Genomic DNA, 22,677 nt, shown 5'->3' on the forward strand with positions numbered 1-22,677 from the left:
TATTATCCACTATAGCTGGTACCACCGAAAACATCAACACGCAAAAACAATATTCAATCGGGGGATCGTCACATATTATTATTATTATTACTATATTTGTAGAAGCGGTAAACATAATTTTATCATCAACTCCGAGGGTGGTTTCTGGTAGAAAATTGGATCTACTTTGTTGCGTAGAAAGTAAAGCAAGCACTTACAAGTACCTACTATTCAAAATAATCAAGGAAAGAAAAATAAGAAATGTATGATAATTAAATATCAATTTTTTTGTTGGTTTTTTAAAAACTAATAACTTACTGGAAAGAGTTGAGTTGAGTTGAGGAATTGTTCACAAAAAGTGTATGGCATTTTCTAGACATTTTATGAAATGTTTTAAAAATATTTTGGTCCTTTTTTTACTATTCAAAGGCATTTGGAATTGTCGACTTTTTTTCTTTTCATGTATGATAACTATTTTATATACGAGTAAAGACGCGTGAAAATGTGACACAAGATTCTCAAAAATGTATCATATTATAGCAATAAAAAAATATTAAACACATAATCAAAAATCACAATAATTTCAAACGCCAAAAAATTTTGTAGGTAAAAATTAAAATAATCTGTCTGGTAGGCAACGACGTGAGGTAATCACTCAGTTGTCAAGTGTTCCTCATCATTGAGTATAGGTCACTGCAATGGATGCGTTAAATTTGAATTCAATGATAAATCATTGTATACGATGAAAAACGATTCTGAGTGAAGACAATCCAACTTTCTGGTAACAAAGGTTACCATACAGTTATTTTTATAATAATATTACATTTTTATCTAATGTCGTAGTTTTTTTTTGTAATTCCCGATTGTTTTAAAAACTAATGAGAATTTCCTCTCCCAAAAGTAACAGCTAGATCCAATTCGTTTCCCCGAAACCTCCCTCGAAGGTTATGACCGGAGCATTTTACAAGAAAAAGTTTCTTCAGACACAAAAAAAATAAAAAAAAAATACACATCATTGTAAAATCAATACATTCTTCGCTGCTTCACTCAGAATAATCTAATATTCATACAATTTAATACAAAGTTTTTCTTCCAAAATTTAAAGAGAAATTTAAGCATAAAGTGCCATAAACCCACATAACATTAGTTTATGACTGTTTTAAAATCAAATTTTGTAGTATTAAGATTTAAGATACTTATAAAATAATAACTATTTTAGATATTTTGTTACAGTTCAAAAAATATTAATTCTGGGACTTTAAGCATTCCATCATTACTTAAATTAGAATTTTCCATACTCAATACAATAGTTTTAAAAATATTAATTATTACCCATCGGTTTTTAATAATTCATTAGGTAAGACTTACCCGGTAAGTACTTTTTCTGAGCTAATTTGTATTGTGCGATGAATAGACAATATATCCATGTAATTAATTTATTATATAATTTTAGAATTCATCAATATTTGCTTGTAAAATACCGAGCTACAGCATAGTCAGTTCTTGAGAAATCTATAATCAAAATAATAGTCAAACCTAGGTTCTATATAGATATTCGTAGAGTTAAGAAATTAATTATTCGTGAATTTTTGAAAATTTCTCTTCAACACTAATACGTAATATATTAACAAATTATAATATTTTTCACCTTTTTTTTTGATCCGTGTGGAGGAGGGTAACCCCCCACCTTCTGAATCCTCAACACTGCATAAAATCCACTGCGATGGGCTACGATGGTATTGCGGCGCGAGGTTCCTTTTCTTTGTCGCCAGTCGGAGGAGACACAAAATGCCGGTTCTGGAGCAGCGTAATCTCAAGCTTTATGCTTTCGGATGTATCATAATAATATACTCTCATGAAATATTATAATAATATTATGGCGTACAAATTTTTTTTTTGTTACATACGAAATCATTTTGGTATTTGCTACTGTCTAAAAAAATATATATATCATTTATATTTTGAATTTATCATTGTATTTTCTTACAATACCAGATATACTTGTGAATTATTTGTTTTATTATCATACATACTATTTTATATGTTTTTACACGTGTTCTACAGTGTACACACACACACTTATATACATTCATACCTTCATACACAATTGTAAGTGCGGCCTTAATGTAAAGTTCAAAAATCTAAGCATCATTTAAAAATATATTGCATGTATAGGTTTTTCATTCGATATATTATTATATAATAATTTATAATTACAGTATGTGTGCCATTTGATTCGAAATAGCTAACGTTTAAAATATTCATACTTTCGGTTGATTTTAATCAACTATAATAATACTATTAGGTACTGAAAATATTCGAACGAAATTTATCCAACTTTCACATTAAGTCAATTATTTTCAATTAAACACGTAACTTATCAGAAACCATGGTTTTAAATAAATTATTCCTTAATGGTGGTGAACAATAATACCTCATCACATATTATTATTATATAAAATGGTTCGACTATTATAGCAGTGTACCTTATGCTCACAGTATATTATTATTTACTGTTTACACACGTGCACCCATTATTATTATTATTATCATCATGCTTGTCGTTTTATTTGGGTGACTTTACGCAACGTATTTATTTTATTACCGATACGCTTTTTTTTGTGCGCCTTTGACAAAGTGTTGGGGGGCGAATAAGTAAAAAATGCACATCCTTCTAGCCCCCCGAGAACTTTGCAATCAACACATTGTACTATTATTATGCGTACAATAATATCTAATATTATGATAACTTTGTGATTACATTATAATATACAATTATTGCGTCCTTTGGCCGCAACATACGCAACGTTAATGTGATACACGTGGACAAACTATAATAATAATATATTAGTAATAATAATAATAATAATAATAATATGCACCGTATCGTCGTGAAAACCGATTTGACACGAAACACAGTCGCACGTGCGCCCCCGCCCTCTTGTGATTTACGAGTCCGTCGACGCGCGACCACCCTATAATAATATTGTACATATTATATTTATATAAATATTGTACAGGGTGATATTATTGTTTATTGTTTTTTCACATGCTACTATTTTAAGTCGACATTTTGCGCGTGGGACCAGATATTCTACGTACTTATACTGGCTAAATAAAACAAGGTTTCCGGACGTATATAATTAACTTGAATTTTTGATATTATTTTCCAAGAAGTAATCTGTATTTTTAGTTTCGAAAACAAAATATTTCTACGAAAGTGTCATGTATCAAAAAATGAATTCCTGCAAAATTATATAAGCATTTTAGTTTAGTTAAAAACGGTGAAATGCAGCGAGGAATGTTCTCATATTTGTGTGTGTATTCCCGTTTCTCTAAACTATTAAAATGCGTTCAAACAAGCAATCAACTATTTTGCTTAAAGACTTTATATTATACTGTGTTTATGTATATGAAATTTTAAGAAAAAAGGTATGTTCAAAAATAATACGAAACAAAAATGCAAGTATTATACCGTTCACAAAACGGAATATTATTCTAAAAAGTACGATAAATAATATTACGAACACGATGTTTTAAAAACAACATTAAAAATGCACACATAATTACGTCATACTTTAAAAAAAAGTCACCCTGTATATGAGCATCGTGGCCTCTGAGTCTCGACACTACCCTCTAATTACGCGTGAGTAAAATGCGAGCGTGTGGTTTGCGTGGAACCTTACCTGTTTTCCATATTTCGTATGATAACGCCGCAAAAGGGAGCCAATAATTTTAGGGACGACGTGGGTGGATGCCCCCGCACTCTATTTTCCTGACCGCATATATATATATATATATATATATATTTATTATTTATATTGGTTGACCCAAAAAGTGTAATTTTCTTGGTGGGTTAATTTTTTTTCGTTAGATTCTAATCGATGGGGTGTGATGCGATTGTTTTGTATAATAGTATTATTATTATTACGGAAAGTCTACAAAAACCGTCTTGTACACGGAACAAATAAATAATATGTATTATATTATTATTATTATACTCAGTGAGTATAGGTTTCTTTAATTATATTCGAGAGAAGGGCTCACACACCATATTCATTTTGAAATCCTATGTAGTCCACGTGTTGTAGTTTTCGTAGTCGGTAGTATATTAATATTATAGACGTATAGTTATATAAAACGTAAGTGAATAATAACAGACCAACATTCTACAATTTGTTTGATAATTATCACTGTATATCATACAATCGTACACAAAGTATCAGCATTTTATATAATCACTAGATAAATACAATTATTCATTCAATTGCTTTTTAATGGTTACATTAAAAATCACTATTTTTTTCCATTGTGTTAACAACTATATGGATTTTATATTATCTAAAGAAAGAGATTTCAATTTTTTAATTACATTTTTGTACCAAATATTTCAAAATATGTATTACAATAAAATATTTATTTCCAGCAGTACACAATAACCATCGTATCATTGTTAATTTTACCAAACACATTTGGATTCTGAGCATTACGATGAACGATTTTGGTTTTCTTAAAATGTATTTTATCTGTCGATATTTGCTCAATGGTCTCTGTAAACGTAAGGAATAACAGCTATAATATTATACAGACTGACAACCATCCAGAATTGGGTTGAATGAATAATGACAGAACATGAACCGATATCTACTCAGAATTGTTATGCGGTTGTAATAATGTTGACAAATAAAATTATTGAATTTAATGATTATACTGCAATAGTGTGCAATACACCTATATAGTTGAATTGCTTTTAGATGAATAACACCAGATTTTTCAAATATTTTATATATTGGACCAGGTTAGGGTCGTCAGTAAAAAACGATTGGGATCGAGATAATAAGTATGATATTTTACAGTTGTTTTTGAAAAATAAATGTTTGTCTCGGGGATACGATCGACCGCGCGCGTTGTGTTTGAAATGATAATAATAATCGGAAAAAAACCCGTTGGAATAAAATCGGGACATGTCCGGGCCGTAAAAATAATTCGGAACGGTTTAATTGTACGCGACAATAATGATATTATGTACATCAGGACGCCGCCGCGGGGTTGTAACCACGTAAATCCACCGCCGCCGCCGCCGCCGTAATTGTCGGTGTCTGTGCAACGCGCATGTATAGCGTACACACCACACAACAATCATGACAATAAAAGTTTAGCGGTCGGAAATTGTCGACTCGAGATTTCCGCCGTTTTAATAACAAACGTGTGTACGACGACGACGACTCGAACTTAATTAACAAAAACCGCCATCAGAGCCCGCGCCGAGCGACGTGGCGTTTTGGCGACGCGAATACCAATGAGCCGATCGAGCACCGCCACCTCCATACCATACACGTTGGAGACTGCCATCGCATAATGTACGCAGACCTGCGAATATAACACCGATAGTACCATATTAACCGTACCGGCATTACCCGGTATACGGTACGTCACGGTCGTGGTTATCATAACCACATTATGCACGCAGTGTGCGCGCCGACGTCGTATGAATATATCGTTCGCGTCGATATACGCGCGACGTGTCGTTTGTGCAGAAGACGCACGGCCGCAGTCTTCGCGTATCACGTCAAGGTCGAATAAAATGTAAAACTAGGTCGAATATCAACCACGTGTCATCGGCTCATCGCCGGAAACCGCTTCGCCCTTGTTTCCTTTTTGCGTCGTACCTATATTATATTATAATGTCGTAATAATAATAATATTTTGTGTGCCCTCGTAATTGAAATCGTTTCCACAATAATTTCTTCCCTCTGCAGTGACAACTTATTATTATTACTATCATTTTTTCAAATATATGTTATAATATAATTTCCTTCGAAGACGTCTCACCGTGCACTTATTGAATAATATATTATGATAGACGCCGACGAGACGAGTTTTCGTTCGTTTCATGTTTTTATCATTTGGCGGCCGACTGCAGCTGTATAACAAATTATTCATACAACACAATCGTTCGCCACTCCAACGTTCCCTGAATATGCACACAATAACATATTAATTGTATGCAATTCAACGAATCAACCAGGGAACCACCTTTACAAGAAGTACCTCACGGCGCACGTGCATTTGCAAATTGCAGTAGACGTTGTATTCGTAGGTACCTACGTTTATTACAATATTATAACGTTGTGTATTATCCTTTATTATTATTTTATTTTTCTTTAATAATCGTTGCTCTCCCAAAATATATATTTTATAATATACAAAAGTATATTTTTTTTCATTCAAGTCCTTAGGTTTTTCTTTTCAAAAAAGTTTCATTCCATTTGCTGGATTTCGGAGAAAAAGTTATATCTGAATGAGAATTATAAACGTTTTCGAACTGTATACATATTACAAATATATTTTTATTTATTTTTTTTTATACTATTAGATTTAACGTCACGTGATACGTTCTACATTCTTCCCCGTGCTTGTACTATGGTCTATGATATGATATTAATAATATAATATGTATTGTGTTCATGCGTGGTGTATATCACATCGATTCGGTTTAAAAATAAAATGCACAATGACTAATTTTTAAAAAACCAAATAGCGATTTAAAATATATTTATACACAGCAGAAGTTTCATTCAATTCCGAATGATTGTATAGAACATTTATTGTATTTCCAGATATTTGGTTCAAAGTATTATTTTCTTGTTATGTGCCGCGTACAATACCGGATATTTTTCCAAACACACTTTATTGCGGTAGCGTAGGATTTTGTTAAGAAAGATGTTTTTATGTAAAGAAAAAAACAAAATTCATACAGATAAAATTTATTGAAAATAAACTCACTATACGATAAAAAAAAAAGTGACGCAGGATTTCAAATCCCCTCTGGGTACTACTTTATTGTTAAGCTCCATTGTGTAAAATTTAATTTAAAAACAAAATAACAATCTCCAATCCTTAATTTGCAATACACAGCGTATACCATATTATACTAATGCATTAATACATTGTGCATGATTAAATATGATGAAATAGTAAATACTAATAATATAATATATATTATGATGTATAAATCAAAAAAGTTATAATAAAATGTCTTTGAAAATGTAAAAATGAAAAACAATGGAATAAACTGAATAAATAATTATAGTCCAAAGTAGAACATTATTAGTAGAGTTTGTAAAATATTAAAATATTGAATTAATAAATTATTATTAAAGTATGAATTCGATCATATTTATAAGACGGCGCGTTGTATATGCAATTTTAATACAGAGTTTATTTAAAGTTTAAACTGAAGGCATTCCTTCCAATGTTTACTCAAAAATAACATAATAATATTATCGTGTTTTTGATCACAATCACAAACAATAATTGTATGAAATTCAATAACATGCATGTGTAAGCTACCCCCTCCACAGTCATATAAAAAATAATATTTTTACAAGCTTTTATTACGAATCATGAACAACTTGAATTATTTATTGGAAATCAAAACATGCAGTGTCTACACCCCTTGAAAAAATATTGCAGTTGCTACTGGAAAAACATTACTTAAGTATGTGTTTAAAACATGTTTTATATAATATTTATAATCAAATAGAACAAAATAAATTAAAACGACATGTTTAGTGAAGATGCAATAATCTAAAATGATTGGGTGTAAGCCAAAATATTCTTGGAGTGTAAACCAGTAGTACACCTCCTGATAGTGCACCGATTGTAACTCTAAATAAACTATAGAACGCATTCGGGCGTAAAAAAAACAATCTTTTTTTTTCTTTGGACTCATTCGGTTGATACCTTACTCTGGACGAACTTGGGACATTAAATAAGAGTAATTTCAAGATGCACTAGGGATATTTATATATACACTACGTATTGAGACGATGAAAAATGTGAAACTTTTTTTGTTTTTTCAACACAAATATTGATACTAAATTAACAAATTACAAAATTAATACGCGTCTTATTTACATTTATTTTGTGGATTTTTAAAAATAGTTTGGATTCTTTTTTAGTTTTTTTGGGACTTTTTTCCAGACTTTTAGTGCTTTTTTGCTTCATTTTAAGTGCTTTATTTCATTGTTTTATAGAACTAAAAAATCTAAACTCTATAATAATAACATATTAAATGCGGTGGTAATGTATCTGGTTCTTGTTTTCAACTATTTATAGTAAAACCATCTAAAAACCTGAAATATTTTTTGTCGAAGAAAATACTTACTGTCGAAGATGTTGCAGTGATAATAAGCAATATTAATTATTATAAATTCTAGAACTATTATTGTGGCTATATATAATGTTTTTACTGATGGTTCAGAATTGTCAAACATATATTTGATTTTCGTAATTTTGATATTATAACAAAAAAATTATACACGTTTTATTTCAAATAAAATTCAATTAAATTATATTGAGTGAAAAAATTTTATTTAGTTATGTCCCACACTAAAAACACTGCACAAAATACGTATATATATAAGTAACACCAAGTATAAAAATATTTGCTTTTAAATCTTTATACTTGCATTAGTGGTGTGCTTTTGTTGAACATTTTAAATATCACTAATTTATTTATCATTTGTTAATTATTTTTTTTTCACATGAATTATAACACAGAATTTGCATTAAAAATCACAATTAATATTAAGGTTAACACTGTCCACAACTACACAATAAATCATATTAAAATGTTAAAATATTACACACAATTTTATATTTTATAAAATTTTCAAACACTACTAATTGCATATAATTGTTGGTCGATAACCTACGGTCGAACTAAAACGATTTTCAGATTTTACAAATATGTTTTCGAGTGGTCTCAGCATTATTTGTTTTTATTATTTTTATTTACACCCTATCGACAACATCATTATTTAATAAAAACTGTAAAATAAATACAAATTAATTTGGTGCTCACGTGTCTCGTAATATAATGTATTACCAAACACTATGCCTCTAAATAATGAGCATGGTATCACTAAACCCAATTTTATATAAATGATTTTTTTAATGGTCTTTCGAGGTATACTGTCGATCAAATGTTTTTGCTTTCATAGCCTCTAATCCTTGTTCGATAAAAATACCTATTATTTAATTTGAAACAAAACTATCAACGCATTCAGGCATTAATTTTTTCTCAATATATCGATAAGTTGTATGTACAACTTAAGACGTATATTCTCATATTACATGTTTGGAATGCAATCGCTACTAATTACGTTTCGGCCTTTCGTTTTATAACGCTCTCGATTTGAACATTAATTGTATCTCAGAGTTGGACAAATTAAACTATATATGACCTACAGGCCAAAACAACCGGCTACCATTTTACTTATTGAGCAAACAAACAAAATCACCGATACATCAAGTTAATTTCTTTTGAAGTGAATCTAAAACCAATTTATTACCAATATTAGTAATAACAATATGTCCAATTGACAAGATATTTTACACCAGAAAAACCCACAATGGTGACTGTGACTAGATTTATTAAAATATTATAATCACGACGTGTTTGTGGTTTTGTGCATGTCCGTTCCCATAATTTCATTCATCCAATTTAATCGGTTGCTCATATAGTTATACTATGTGTTTAGATTTATTTTCCGTTTATTTTATGATATTATTGACGATACGAATAAATAACTTATCATTTTTAGTAGAAACTATTTATTAAAGTAAATAAAATACAGAGTAGTGAATTTTGACCAAAAATTATGAAATGACATAAAATTGATACTTTCAAATAAAAATATATGAAATTTCTTTTCGTAATATTATGATGCAGAAAAGTATAAACGAATATGGAAAGTCGGACGATTTGTCGCTGGCTCATTTCAACTATATTATATTGACTGACCAAATAGTTAAACGCGAATATACGCTAACGTATCAGACAAAAGTACTTGTTTACATTCCGAATATCACGATATAATATAATATATTTATTGCCAAGTTAAATAAAATCACAAATGAAAATCGTAAAAATCATTTTTTTCTTTTAACCCCATATAATACAACAAGAGTATAAAACGCTTACTGCGTTCGTTCGTTTTATTCCGTTCGCCATTGTGTTTTATTTAACATATTTTTTATTGTTGTCCGAAATAACATAATAAGAATAATAAAAAAAGAACTCTCTAGATATATAATACGATGTTCGATCGACTCGACAATACCCAAAGTGCCCTATAGGCGGCACCGTTTATTAAAAATGAATTTTCATTTTTTTTTCTCTTAGCAGTAGTTTCCTTACATAATATTATAATATATATTTATTATTCGTGTACGGAAAAAATGCTCACTTATAGTTCCAGCTCAACGTTAAATTTTATTTTGCTTTATAGATTTTTTTTTCTTTTACCCGCCGTCCGCAGAAACTACATTTATGCACACACACCCACACATACATACACACACTCGAAATTCTCTCTCTCTCCCAAACACACACGCACGCACACACCACCATCGAACCGAGTGTAAAGTCTTAACGGTCGGGGACTTTTACGGTCCGGTCGTTTTTTTCGCCTTTCAAATATATATAATATGTGCGTGTGTGTGCCCAGAGTGACCGAGAGAGAAGTAGGGAGGAAGAGACGTATTAAAGTCGTTAAGAAGGGTGCGAAAACCGTATCGGATTTATCACACGGCCGAGACGCGTCACGAACAGATGACTGGACCGGAGACTGCATAAAAGCGATTTACAATATTATGCGCGACGCGGCGCCACCACCACCACCCACGCACCATTATTGTGTAGGTATACAAAAGACCATACTTCATATAATAATAATATTTTGCCGCCCATCAACCCCTACTTTCACGAACAACCACCGAACGTTGTGCGCATTCGTCGGTGACCATTGTCGTCCATCGCGCGTGAATACGAATATTATTGTCCGTGTTCAAACGCGATGAACATAATCTATTATTATTTTATTAATTTGTTATAATGGTATATATCGTTGTGTTAGGCCGTTGAATTATTTGCAACGTTCTAGAGCTGGAAAACGAATATTATTGTTTTTTTCTTCGGGTCTATTACCTATATAGATGATAATAATATTAAAAGTTGACAAGTCGAAGTTATTCGAGAACATATTATCATTTGCATCATCCGTACGAGTCGTGACTTACGGGTTTTGAATAAATGAATTAATGTTTATCTTATGCACGACGACAGTTTAAATGTTTTTGTACCTATGAGAGTTAATATAAAAAGCCTGAAATATCAAAAACTCAAATATTTTAAGTATTTACCTACAGCTAGATAGTAACATTCATTATAATCTATTATGCAGTATGGATAGTATATGTATGATCAATGGTAGTATTAGTTAGTTACACTTGTTATAGACTACGCAGTATTTTTGGGTTATCTTGACAAGTTGTTGTACGAAATTGTTTTTATAATTTCAAATGTGTTTAGACTGACGTATAAAATATAATTTATTATACTCTAATAAATTTGATTTATTTTTTAATACTCAGGATAACTATGTTGCATACTTTGTCGTATAGCAGTGACGCTAAGTATGTGGTTAGAGTATGATATGGACTATGTAGTATTGCATACATAGCCACTGAACCGCAGCTAGTTGTGTCGAACCGGACCGTCGTCGGACACCACAATATACCGAATTTTAACTTATTTTCTTTCTTTTCATTATACCAGCTGTAGTTGTTGGGTACAACAATAACCACAACAACAATAATAATAATAATAATAAAAATAATCACCGACGTCGGGAAATCAAAAACCTGTCGTATAATATTATAACGATGAATATTCTATGTAAAAACGAAATGGAACGAGAACACGTTTCAGGAAATTGAAATCCACCCCTATAGTGGGCGACGACAACACGCGATTCCGGGTCCAAAAAATAATCCATCAATTAGGTAATTCAGAGTGGAACGTCGCGTCGACGACAGATCCGGTGCCCGTCGGCGGACCGGAGGATGGACGTGACCGCGGCAATAAATAAACGGAAACCGGAAACGCAAAACTGTTTTTCAGGTTTTATAATACAATACCTGTGAGACGCTATTATAATGTAATGTTGCACAAGGGATTTAGGTACGTGCAGTGTGTTTATAATGTATACATTATGAATAATAGGTGAATCGTGTGTGTGAGACCTCCACGCGGTACATTTGGCCGGCGCCGTAGGACAGACGCTCGCGCGACTGCACCGCATGGTGTAAAGGGTGCCGGTTTATTCATCGTGTGGACTAGAGGTCATGTCTTGTTCTTCAGCTAGTATACGGTTAAGCTTTCATCTTTCATTTAAATTTAAGGACTTCTTACCATGATTCCGTATTAATTTCCTTCATAAAATATATTGTTGAATAATTATTATACACTTAAAAGCTATAAGTTTAAAATAAAAAACAAAATTATACTGTCTCGCATAACGCCCAGGCGATTTTGCTTGCCCGCTGGTTCACGACCACGAATCTGTCTACTACAAATTATCGTCATTATAATAATATTATGATTGTTTTGTAGGTATACGGATCGTATTATAATGTGTTTAATAGGTACAAGTGTAATGTAAATTGTACACTTTATGCGCCATACCACCGAACTGATCGGTACAAATTATTATATTTAATTGTGGTCCGACACGTGATCATCCGGATCGACGACCTCTGAGGTTTGGTTAGATTTTCCTCAAAGTGTACATATTATTTTACACATTCTACGCAACACCGTGATTTACACAGATGTGTTTTAAATTTCATGTTACCCATAGGAAGGGGAAGTGATGAGCTTAAATAGTACTTCGATTAAATGATAACGGCGTAAATAGTTTGCACGGCGTAACCATCAGATTAACATCGAAACTCATCGTTTGTTATAGACCAACTATATGAAACCAAAAAAAGGTATAGGTAACTACAATAAATGAAAAAAATTAATATCCACTGTGACCGCAAATTAAACTTAAAGGTGATGTATTTTCGTAATATTATTATTGTTCAGCAAAAATAAAAAATAAGTACGCAATTCATGTAACAAAATGGCCTATTGAAACCACGGTGTTAATTTCCTATTATTTCATTTTATTTTATAATAAATAACAATAAACGGGTTTCAAACCTATTTGAACATTTTTAAAAATAACATAATTAATAAATACAATAACACTCATAATAGACAATTAAATGAAATTTTAATTACAATACATAATATCGTAAATTTAAAGATCAATAGATGGATCCTCATTGGCCATTAAAATTAAACGCCTAATAGGCTTATGTTTCATATAACTGCTTGAACATAAAGGTATACATAAAGAGGAGCACTAGAATGATTTTGACGAAGAGGTACCTACCTTGAAGTTGAGTCATAATAATAAATCAGACGAATCAACTTTTATAATTATGTTATTGAAATGCAAAGGATCAAAACATGATCAAATATGAGATACTGAACAAAAACGGTTTCACAGTGGTACAGACGTCCGTTAAGAAAAAAACAGAGAAATTTGTCTCCAAGATTAAACTGAGCAGTGGCGTTTACAAAATATTCACTATACATCTAAAAAATGTCAATTTAAAATATGGCAATAATAATAAATCGTACACATGATGTTGTATACATAAACATGAAAAAAAACAGATTCAAACAAGACAAATAAGCATATTTTACTATAAAGAAACATGATCACAGTTTTAAAACACTGAGCTTTTCAGTTTGTTCTACATTTGAATAATAATACAAGACTAATAAAAAAAAAAGTTATCCAGTAAGATTTCAACATTTACCTATTACAAAACATTCTAAACGCAAATAGTGAATTAATAAATGAATAAATAAGTAATGCATAATTAGTTATTTTGGAATACATGTGTGTATATTATAGAGATTTCGATTTAAAACATGTTTTTATAATTAAATGTATTCAAATTTATTATGGTACTTGAATTTTGAATAGTATTATTTTTAGTCTAGAGACCATACTTGTTTCAACTAGTTTAGGACTTGGCGATCTCCCAATTGTTTAATCGAGGTGTTAATTGATTTTACAAATGTCTGTACACGTGCTACATAATGTGCAACTTGAAAAATTCCAAAAAAACGGTGGTAGAGGTTTCTGAGTTCTATAGGAACCTGTGAATAATACCAAAAAGGCGATTGATCAGCACCTTACCTTGACTCGTCGCACTGCTCAAGCTTAACACTTAACGCAATTTTGAACGGTGATGCAAAAATAGTTTTATCGAGAATCGTTGAGAACGGTCCGTCGCCACATTATTTCATCAATACTGATATCGATGTCAATATCATGGTTACCCGCTCGCAAGTGTAAGGTAAACCATATGGTAAGTGGTCACGGTAAACAATCTGTCACTTCGGCCACAGTTAAAGTAGTTAGTAAAAAGACAATTCGTGTTGTGTGGAGCTCAATTTTTTTTAGAAAAATGCTAAAAAAAACCTGGACACCATTTTGGAAAGATTTATTATCGCAGTACTTTATGTCAGTATATTATGCAGCCATATCGTCGCAGGTGTTCGTCGTGCAAAAGTAGGGCGATTTGTGTTATGTGGGCGCAATAGTGTTACAAGTACGACATGGCCAAACCTGTGACTTCACTGAAGTTTTCACCACAGAAAAAGAATATCGCATGGATAACATTTTAGTCCACTTCCGTCGCCGTCACGACGTGGTTATGCCTAAATAAATTGATAATAAATGTTTACGTGTGATATGCGTGCATACCTTAGTTGAGGTGATCGTGTACAGTGAAATTATGTGCAATAAATCGCTGTCATCCCTACAAGAACGTACATATATCGTGTTGTTTTTAGACGACTTTTGGTCCAAACCAGATTTATAATGCGTTCAACAGTTCGCCGAAGGAAAAAAACCTGAACAAAACAAAATAGCGAACAATAGTTATGCCGCTAAGGTATAATATGTACCACGAAAACTGCCGCAGACGTGTATCGGTAAGTGAACTTAATAGTTCGGCACAAAACCTCCAATAATATTACATTACAAATATTGCGTCCTAATACATTTTTGTATGTCAAACGACTGACATGCCTACTACTGTTACTTTTATAGTTATATATTTGTGTTTCTCAACTTTTTTTTTTACAATGACACTCTATAATAATTTAGATCCATAAAAATGAAGACACTTACAACAATTATGGATTTTTGAAAAAGTACCTTATATTATGCAAATTAAGAATAAGGCTATCTTCACGATTGTTTTACTTATTTGTGGTTTTTACTATCACGCCATAAGCCAATAACGGCGTTTATATATGTCATGATTTATACTTTGAATACGTTTAATATAAATAATTTTTTTTTTTTGATCGAACACACTTCACGGTAATACGTGATACATCAGTCGAGGACCACTGGCTATATTATATCATTCGAAAAATGATTCCCTGCAAATATACGTTCAGTGTATTAGTTGTATCTTCATATTTTGAGAATTAACAAACAAAAAAAGGCTTGATTTCTGAAACTATTGAATAATATACTCTTACAGTACCTACATAATATTATAGGTATATATATGACTTGATAATATTAAACCTACTATAATATTTTTTTTTTTTTTTTTTTTTTTTTTTTTTTTTATTGGGTAACCCGCGGCAACATAGGCCATTGGGTGTGGGGAGGGCACTGTAGGTTTTATATTGGGTAGGTTGATACACGTGTGTTGTGTTTGGCAGAATTTCTAATGGGGCACCCGTAGGTTTCTGCCGTGCCCCGGGGTGGGGGGATGGCGGCACTTGTTCTCCGGACACCGTGACTTGCACGGAGAAAAATGCCGCCCAGTGGTCGAGGATCGAACTCGGACCGGCTGTGCCGAATCCGTCGCGTTGACCGCTCGGCCACCTTGTCCCCCCCTACTATAATATTATTATATCATATATTCGATGCATAGTATTATTGACTATTGTGTTCTATTGTTATTTCAAAGTCTGTTACGAAACGATGGTTTTTTTTATTCTTTATCTAAATATTAATACGGTTCCATGATCCCGGAAACGTATCCGACAAAAAAAAAAAAAAAAAAAAAAAAAAAGTCCAGACACAAAATACGATGATAAAATAAATAACTAAACCTTCTCATACGTTATTGTACAACCAATGATATAACTATTGTTTGCTCAGCCTTTAACCTAAAAATATTGTAACTCCTCTTCGAAATGATATAAAGTATACATTGTATATACACTATACATATTATATATAGTAACTTAAAAATAAATCAATCGTCAGTGATCCAACATTGCTGTTACTTTTAAACAAACTTATTATTTTTTTCGACAGATTGTCAAATAATGTACTACTATTGATAACAGTTTCATCTCTGTACTAATAGTAGTATTGTTAGTCATTTTAACTGTTTTAAATCCAATTAATAATAATATTAAATAAAATACATGATATGATATTATAATCATTCAATCAATTAATTTTCTTTTTATTTATGGACACAGTCGAGTCTTGATAACTTGTATTTAGGATTTGGAAATTATTTCATTTTACAGATTATTACTTTTTAAATTTAAAGCTTTTGCATAAAAACAATAACATTTTTTACGATTAAAAGTTTATTAAACAACAGCTTTCATATTGAACTTTATGAGTCTTCATTTGAAATAGTCGCACCTATTTAAATATTAATAATAATAAAAATATTTATAGAAATAATCTGCTGCTGTTTAAAAACGCAAAAATACGTTTTTAATTTAAAAATGTATAGAAATAAATTCACTTTTATAGCTTGACCATGATTTCATATTATAATCAACTGCTATCATATTATATATAATATCTTATAATCTTATACACATAAATTAATACAGCAATACCTTTCTGTGCAAACTCCCTGTTTCACTTACTAAGTAAAATAATTATATGATTAAAAAAAATATTGGTTAAGGCAAAATATGGTGTTTTTCTTCGTATTATTGAGTATTTGGTTAAACGAGTTGAATCGTTAAAACAATATCCATACTAAAAGTTAAATATCATAAAAATATTAAAAATAAAAACAAAATGAAACCTTTTGGTAATATTATAATAGAATAGCAACCGTAATTTTCTACTGCTGGCCAGCTGTTACACCAGTTTATGGAGCCGTTCTATTATAAACGATAAATTGACTAAGACTTTAAATAAATCAAGTGTTATAAATCGTAAATTAATTTTATTATAACAACGTTCATCATCGCACGGGGTGGATCGAGATTTAAACGATGCGCGTATATAAAATACTCATAATAATTTATTAAAATTTATATCCTTGGAATATATTTTCAAACATGTCCGACACTTGTCTGACTATAATAATATTATACAAACTATACCAATAATTACGAGATAATATTAAATATTGATAACATAATTCACATATACTGATATACACTAAATCATAACAATACGATCTTAATAATTATCATATTACGTATTAAGACACGACCCCGTTTTGCCGGTTTGGGCCCTCTGTCCACTCTAAAGCCCCTCCCCGAGTTTACGACTACCAACATATACATAATAATAATAATAATAATAATATAACACTGTGCATACAACCTATTTGGTCATCGTCCTCCACGAATTTATCGTCAACGTTATCAGGTACTATTAATATTATTATTATTATTATTACCTGATGACGTGCCTACCTACATTAAAACTGTACGCACTTACACTGCACAAACCGTTAAGCCTGCAGAGTGTCCCACGTGGCTTTCAGACTTTTATTTGACGACGGTGCGCGTAATGGACTTTGAAACCGTTCTGACACCGCCGCGGGACGCTTGCAACACATGGGTATATTATGTATTTAGTATTTACAGAATAAAATATCCGAGCAAAGTGGAGGTGGTGGGTTGGGTGGGGGGATTAGGCGCAGACCCGACCGTTGAACGTATATAAATGAATATATTATTATATCGTATATCGTTATGTAATTAAGGATTTCCCAAAGGTGGGCTAAAGTTGAAAAAAAGTTACGTATTTGGATAAAACTTTTCGACTCGATTATTTTTAACAATCAAGTTGACGAATTCTGCAGTGTTAAATATAATTTTTACCAGTCGATTTTGAAAACAGTCATTCGATTATATATTTTATAATCGATTTTTTTTGTGAATTAGTATTGAGTTAAAAATGGTTTAACTATTATATCTTGAAACGTTAATTTTTAAACTCATGTCTCAAAAAACTAAATAAATAAACCGTCTTACTACAAAGTTTATATAAATATACACACTATCGCTTAACTTTTTAATTTACTGAATATTAAAAAATAATGTAGCTTACCACGGATTTCGTTTTAAGTTACACAACTTAAAGATAAACATTTACAAAAATTAATTAATTTTTATTAAAAAAAATAACGGGAATTTGCACTTGCAAAAATACTTTTTGTTTAATATATTTTTTAAATTTAATCAATTTTATACATTTTTCTTCATAAAAAAAATTAGTTGCTTACATTACATGACGATAATCACTGAAAATTGTATGTAACATTACATCTGTCAGAGCCTTTTTATTTTCAATTGTACTATCTAAATTTATGCTGACTTTCCTTATACGACCCTACCTAACTATTTTCATAAAAAACAAAATTCTTAGTTTCAGAGTGGAAGGAAATCGTTAATGTGGCACCGCGAGCTTTTATCGAATTAATGATGGTGTGTTGTGACAGTGATATAAAATTTAAATTTTGAAAGTAATAGGGTAGGTATGACACATTAATATACCAGCTACTATTTATAGTATAACATATTATTAATAATTGATAATGTTGCAACAAACGCAATGCAATTTCGCAGTATACCTGTAATACATTCCTTCCTTCGCTTTGAACCCAAAAATGTTATCTCCGCCGTCAAGTGTCCACGCCAAATAGGTGAAGGACATCAAAACCACCCAAGCTACCTAATAAATGCATTATAATACACTATATTATACGTATTATATATATTACTACACATCGATCAATGTATTGCCTTCAATTCAACACATGTATATAGTATTATTATACAACTCGATCGGGTAGATGTTATTTGGACTCTGCGCGCCGATGCAGCGCACAATATAAATAACGGTTGAGTGGAGGAGAAGGGCGGCTGCTAAGTGGACGGTTCTCGACTAATTATCGTATTACGATTATATCGTACTATACTCTGTGTTTGTGTGTGTGTGTGTAGCCGGCACGGGAGACGGGTGAGAGGGAACTACAACAACATTGCGCATTCGATAAGCCGTCTCACAATTATTATTATTATTATTATTATATCGAGCACGGGCCCGGAGCTGCAGCAAAAACAAAAACATCGCGTCGTCGGGGGGTAATAAATCCAATATAAACGTCGCACGAGATATTCCCTCCGGGGCGAACATCGCGCGGAGCGTCGGTTAGGGGTCGTTCTTTTCAACCCCCACTTCCGCGCCTCCGTCGGTCCTGGGTCCGCCGAGGGTCGGCCGTCGCGTGCTCCCCGCAATATCCGAAGATTGTATCGTGCTGACGCGCGTCGTCTGGGCGAAACGCCGACGGGAAAAATATGCGTTTAGCGCGCTCAGTAAAATATAAATATAATAATATATACAATAACGTGTGTGTGCGCGCATGCGTAAATGTGTGTATGCATGTGCAGACCTGTTCGGGATTTACCCCCCCCCCCCCCCTCCGCCCGTCAAAGCGTATGGGAGCAGAATAATATTTAAAAAAAAAAAATGATACAGTTGGCTGCTCCTCGGGGTCGCACTCGAAATAATAATCGCGCGGAGCGAGGAAGAAGAGAAACTATGACGTTATGATTTATGCATTTTTCAGTAGAGCATTTTTCAAGTTTTCCGTATTTTTTTTTTAAATTCCATGTGAAAATTGAGCAATGTATTATATTGGTTTTGCAACGATAGTTTGGTTTTTATTACTGTATCATTTTATTTTCTGTAATTTCATATTCTGGTAAAAATCGGTTGAAATGGTGCTCGAAAAGTTGCTACTTTGAAAATCAAATAAAATTTGTTGTATGTATCATGACTCATGAGCACCTCTCAATACAACCATGATTGTGAAATGTTACATGTATAAAAATGTACATGGAAACAAATAATATTACATAATATTTAATTATTCACATACAATAATATAGTTATGCATTATAATATGACCACAGAATAAATTCTGTGATATGACATCGATGAAGTGTGTCGTCGCTCGGCGATAAATTAATATTCGATCACCCAACTGCTTACTTTTGTACCTCGATACAATATAATAAGTATGATATATTTGTGCAATAATTGTGTTTATTACGACGTTATAATATTATCAAAGTTATGTAGTACAGGTATACCTTGTGCTATAATAGTCGATTTGGTTTTTTTTAATTATTTCTTTCAAATATTATACTTTGGTATAGTGTTAAATGAGTACATATTATACAATTTGTTGGTGTGCCAAAGTTAAAAAATATAGTCACGGGGGAGATACGACACGAAAATCCCCACCACCGGTAATTACACCATTGGTATATAACAATATTATGGTTTTTTTAATGCATCTGCCACAGTAGCTGTGCAGTACCCGTGTAGTATTGTATAGTTGGAGAAAAACGGGTAATTCGTGACTAAAGCGTTAAATCGCGGCGCACGGATCGCAAAAAATAAATTCGTATTTAGGAATCGTACTTAGGTATTTACAAGGGTTTTTTTTTTAATCGTTATTGCAAACTGTAATCATCATTATATTATTGTAATTATATTATTATTATTATTATTACTGTCGTATTGTTGCGGTTCGGTCCACACCGCCTCGGTCGCGGTCGGACCGCCGATACGGATAAGTAAATAATAATAACATAGTGGTCGCACGTAGGTACAAAAACACAACGGTAAGCGGTCTGAAATATTCGAATCGAATTATTAACCGGTAACGGTACGCGGCGGTAGGTAGCTGGTATACCGCAGTAGGTACTTATTGTGTGACTTACTATTGGGATCGAATAAGTTAATGAATTGCATCCGCGGAGAATACACCTGGGAATCGCATCGGACCATATTATTATAATAACAGCATTTGTAGGTACGACGCAAATTCAGAGGACCCGACCGTCTTTTTTTTTTCACGTACAAGTGCGTGTGCTCGTAAAAGAGCGACGTTTTAATTTAAACTTAATCGCGCGTTAAAAATAATTGCAGTTAAAACACAAAGTATATCACTGCTGCTGCAGTGTGCTCGGCCAGTATTGTAGCGCAGTATTAGTGTTATTGTTGTCGTTATTGTTATTAAGTCGAAACTATAATAGTTGTAATGCCATTGAGCATTATTCCGATATCGCGTCCATTCCCGATTAACAGCAGGAATTGAACGTTTAGGAAAATAAAAAGAGGAGCGACCGACGAAATGTTATTCACCTTCGTACTCAAGAGTTGGTCATTTACACGCTGTGCACAGTAAACATAATTTTACACGATATTATAATATAATAATTATAGGTAGGCGTATACAGGGTGTAATAGATATAGAACTTACTTTTGAAATAACTTTTATTCTAATCGATATTAAAATTTTTTTTTTATATATTATAATTTATAGTCACTTGCGCTACACATATATTATACAAAATATTATTTTTATTTTTAACACTAAAAATAAAAAATTAAAATTTGGTTTAAATTTTTTTGGATATATTCAAAATAGCCAATTTGTGAATCTGATTACAAGAAAAGTAAAAACATTTATCCAAGTCAAGTAGTTTGTTTTTTAGAATTGTTTACATAATCAATATTTTTTTGACTAAATAAATTTGAAACATAATAACTTTTTTCGAAATATTTTTTTTGGGAATTTGCTAACATTTGCTTAAATTATTTACTAATCATATAATTCTAACAATTTTTGTAATACGTTTAACTAACATCATTTTTTTTTCGTCAAATCTTTCTGTAACACATTGTATAGTATTTTATTATGTATCTGAGCAACTTTTTGAATGTTGTTTTTCTTTGGCCGTTTTCCAAAAACTCGATGACACGTACCTATGTAACTAGACGGTAATGGCCGATTATATTATAATAATGGTAATAATAATAATAATAATATTATAATATGACGTATATATTAGTGAATTGCGCAAACGAAAAGAATAGCAGACATAATACGCTCGTAATTAAGTGCAAAGCATTCGTATATTTATATGAATTGGAGCAAATTGACTAAAAAAGTTTACAATGTAATTTGCGAACTACATTGCTATATACAGTGGCGATGAAAATATTATGATAAACCGTTTTCATGTCTCTACAGCGTTAATGTGGAATTTTATTTTGAATTTATTAAACTTTATGAAAGTTCCGTTAAAGTTGATGTCTCTATCAGTATTTATATATTATTGTACAATACTCATAATCTTCTTATTTTAATTCTATTTACTATGCTGTATACGTTTATTTTATTGGCCTTACCGTGCGGTATCGAAAACTCGTTTCATAAGATATTACAAATTCGTACATGCCAATAACCGAATATTCGAATTTTTGGCACTTAAAGAAAGAAGTCCTGGGTTCTGCGTTTCCCTAATCGTTGTACAATAATCATAGAAAATTCAAAATATATTGTATTGCTATGCTGATCAAATTATATTTTAAAACAAAAAAATATATTAATAAATTCGGGTAATTGGGGGAGGGGGGGTCACTTTGCTGTACAATAAGTTACAAGTGAACTGTAAAGGATGGTGTT

The 22,677-nt window shown here is 31.7% G+C and overlaps 1 protein-coding gene across 1 annotated transcript in view; it reads left to right on the forward strand.

Moving 5' to 3' along the window:
- The first annotated feature begins 10,601 nt into the window (after nucleotides 1–10,601).
- The window catches only part of LOC132944645 (1,5-anhydro-D-fructose reductase-like), a 49,323-nt gene continuing 37,247 nt past the window's right edge, over nucleotides 10,602–22,677 (forward strand). The window contains exon 1 of the mRNA XM_061014101.1: nucleotides 10,602–10,686. Within this exon, the coding sequence (XP_060870084.1) occupies nucleotides 10,642–10,686 (45 nt within the window). The 5' untranslated portion in view covers nucleotides 10,602–10,641. The remainder of the gene's footprint in view (nucleotides 10,687–22,677) is intronic.

Source organism: Metopolophium dirhodum, chromosome 5 (genome assembly GCF_019925205.1).
Source record: "Metopolophium dirhodum isolate CAU chromosome 5, ASM1992520v1, whole genome shotgun sequence".
Lineage (NCBI taxonomy): Eukaryota > Metazoa > Arthropoda > Insecta > Hemiptera > Aphididae > Metopolophium > Metopolophium dirhodum.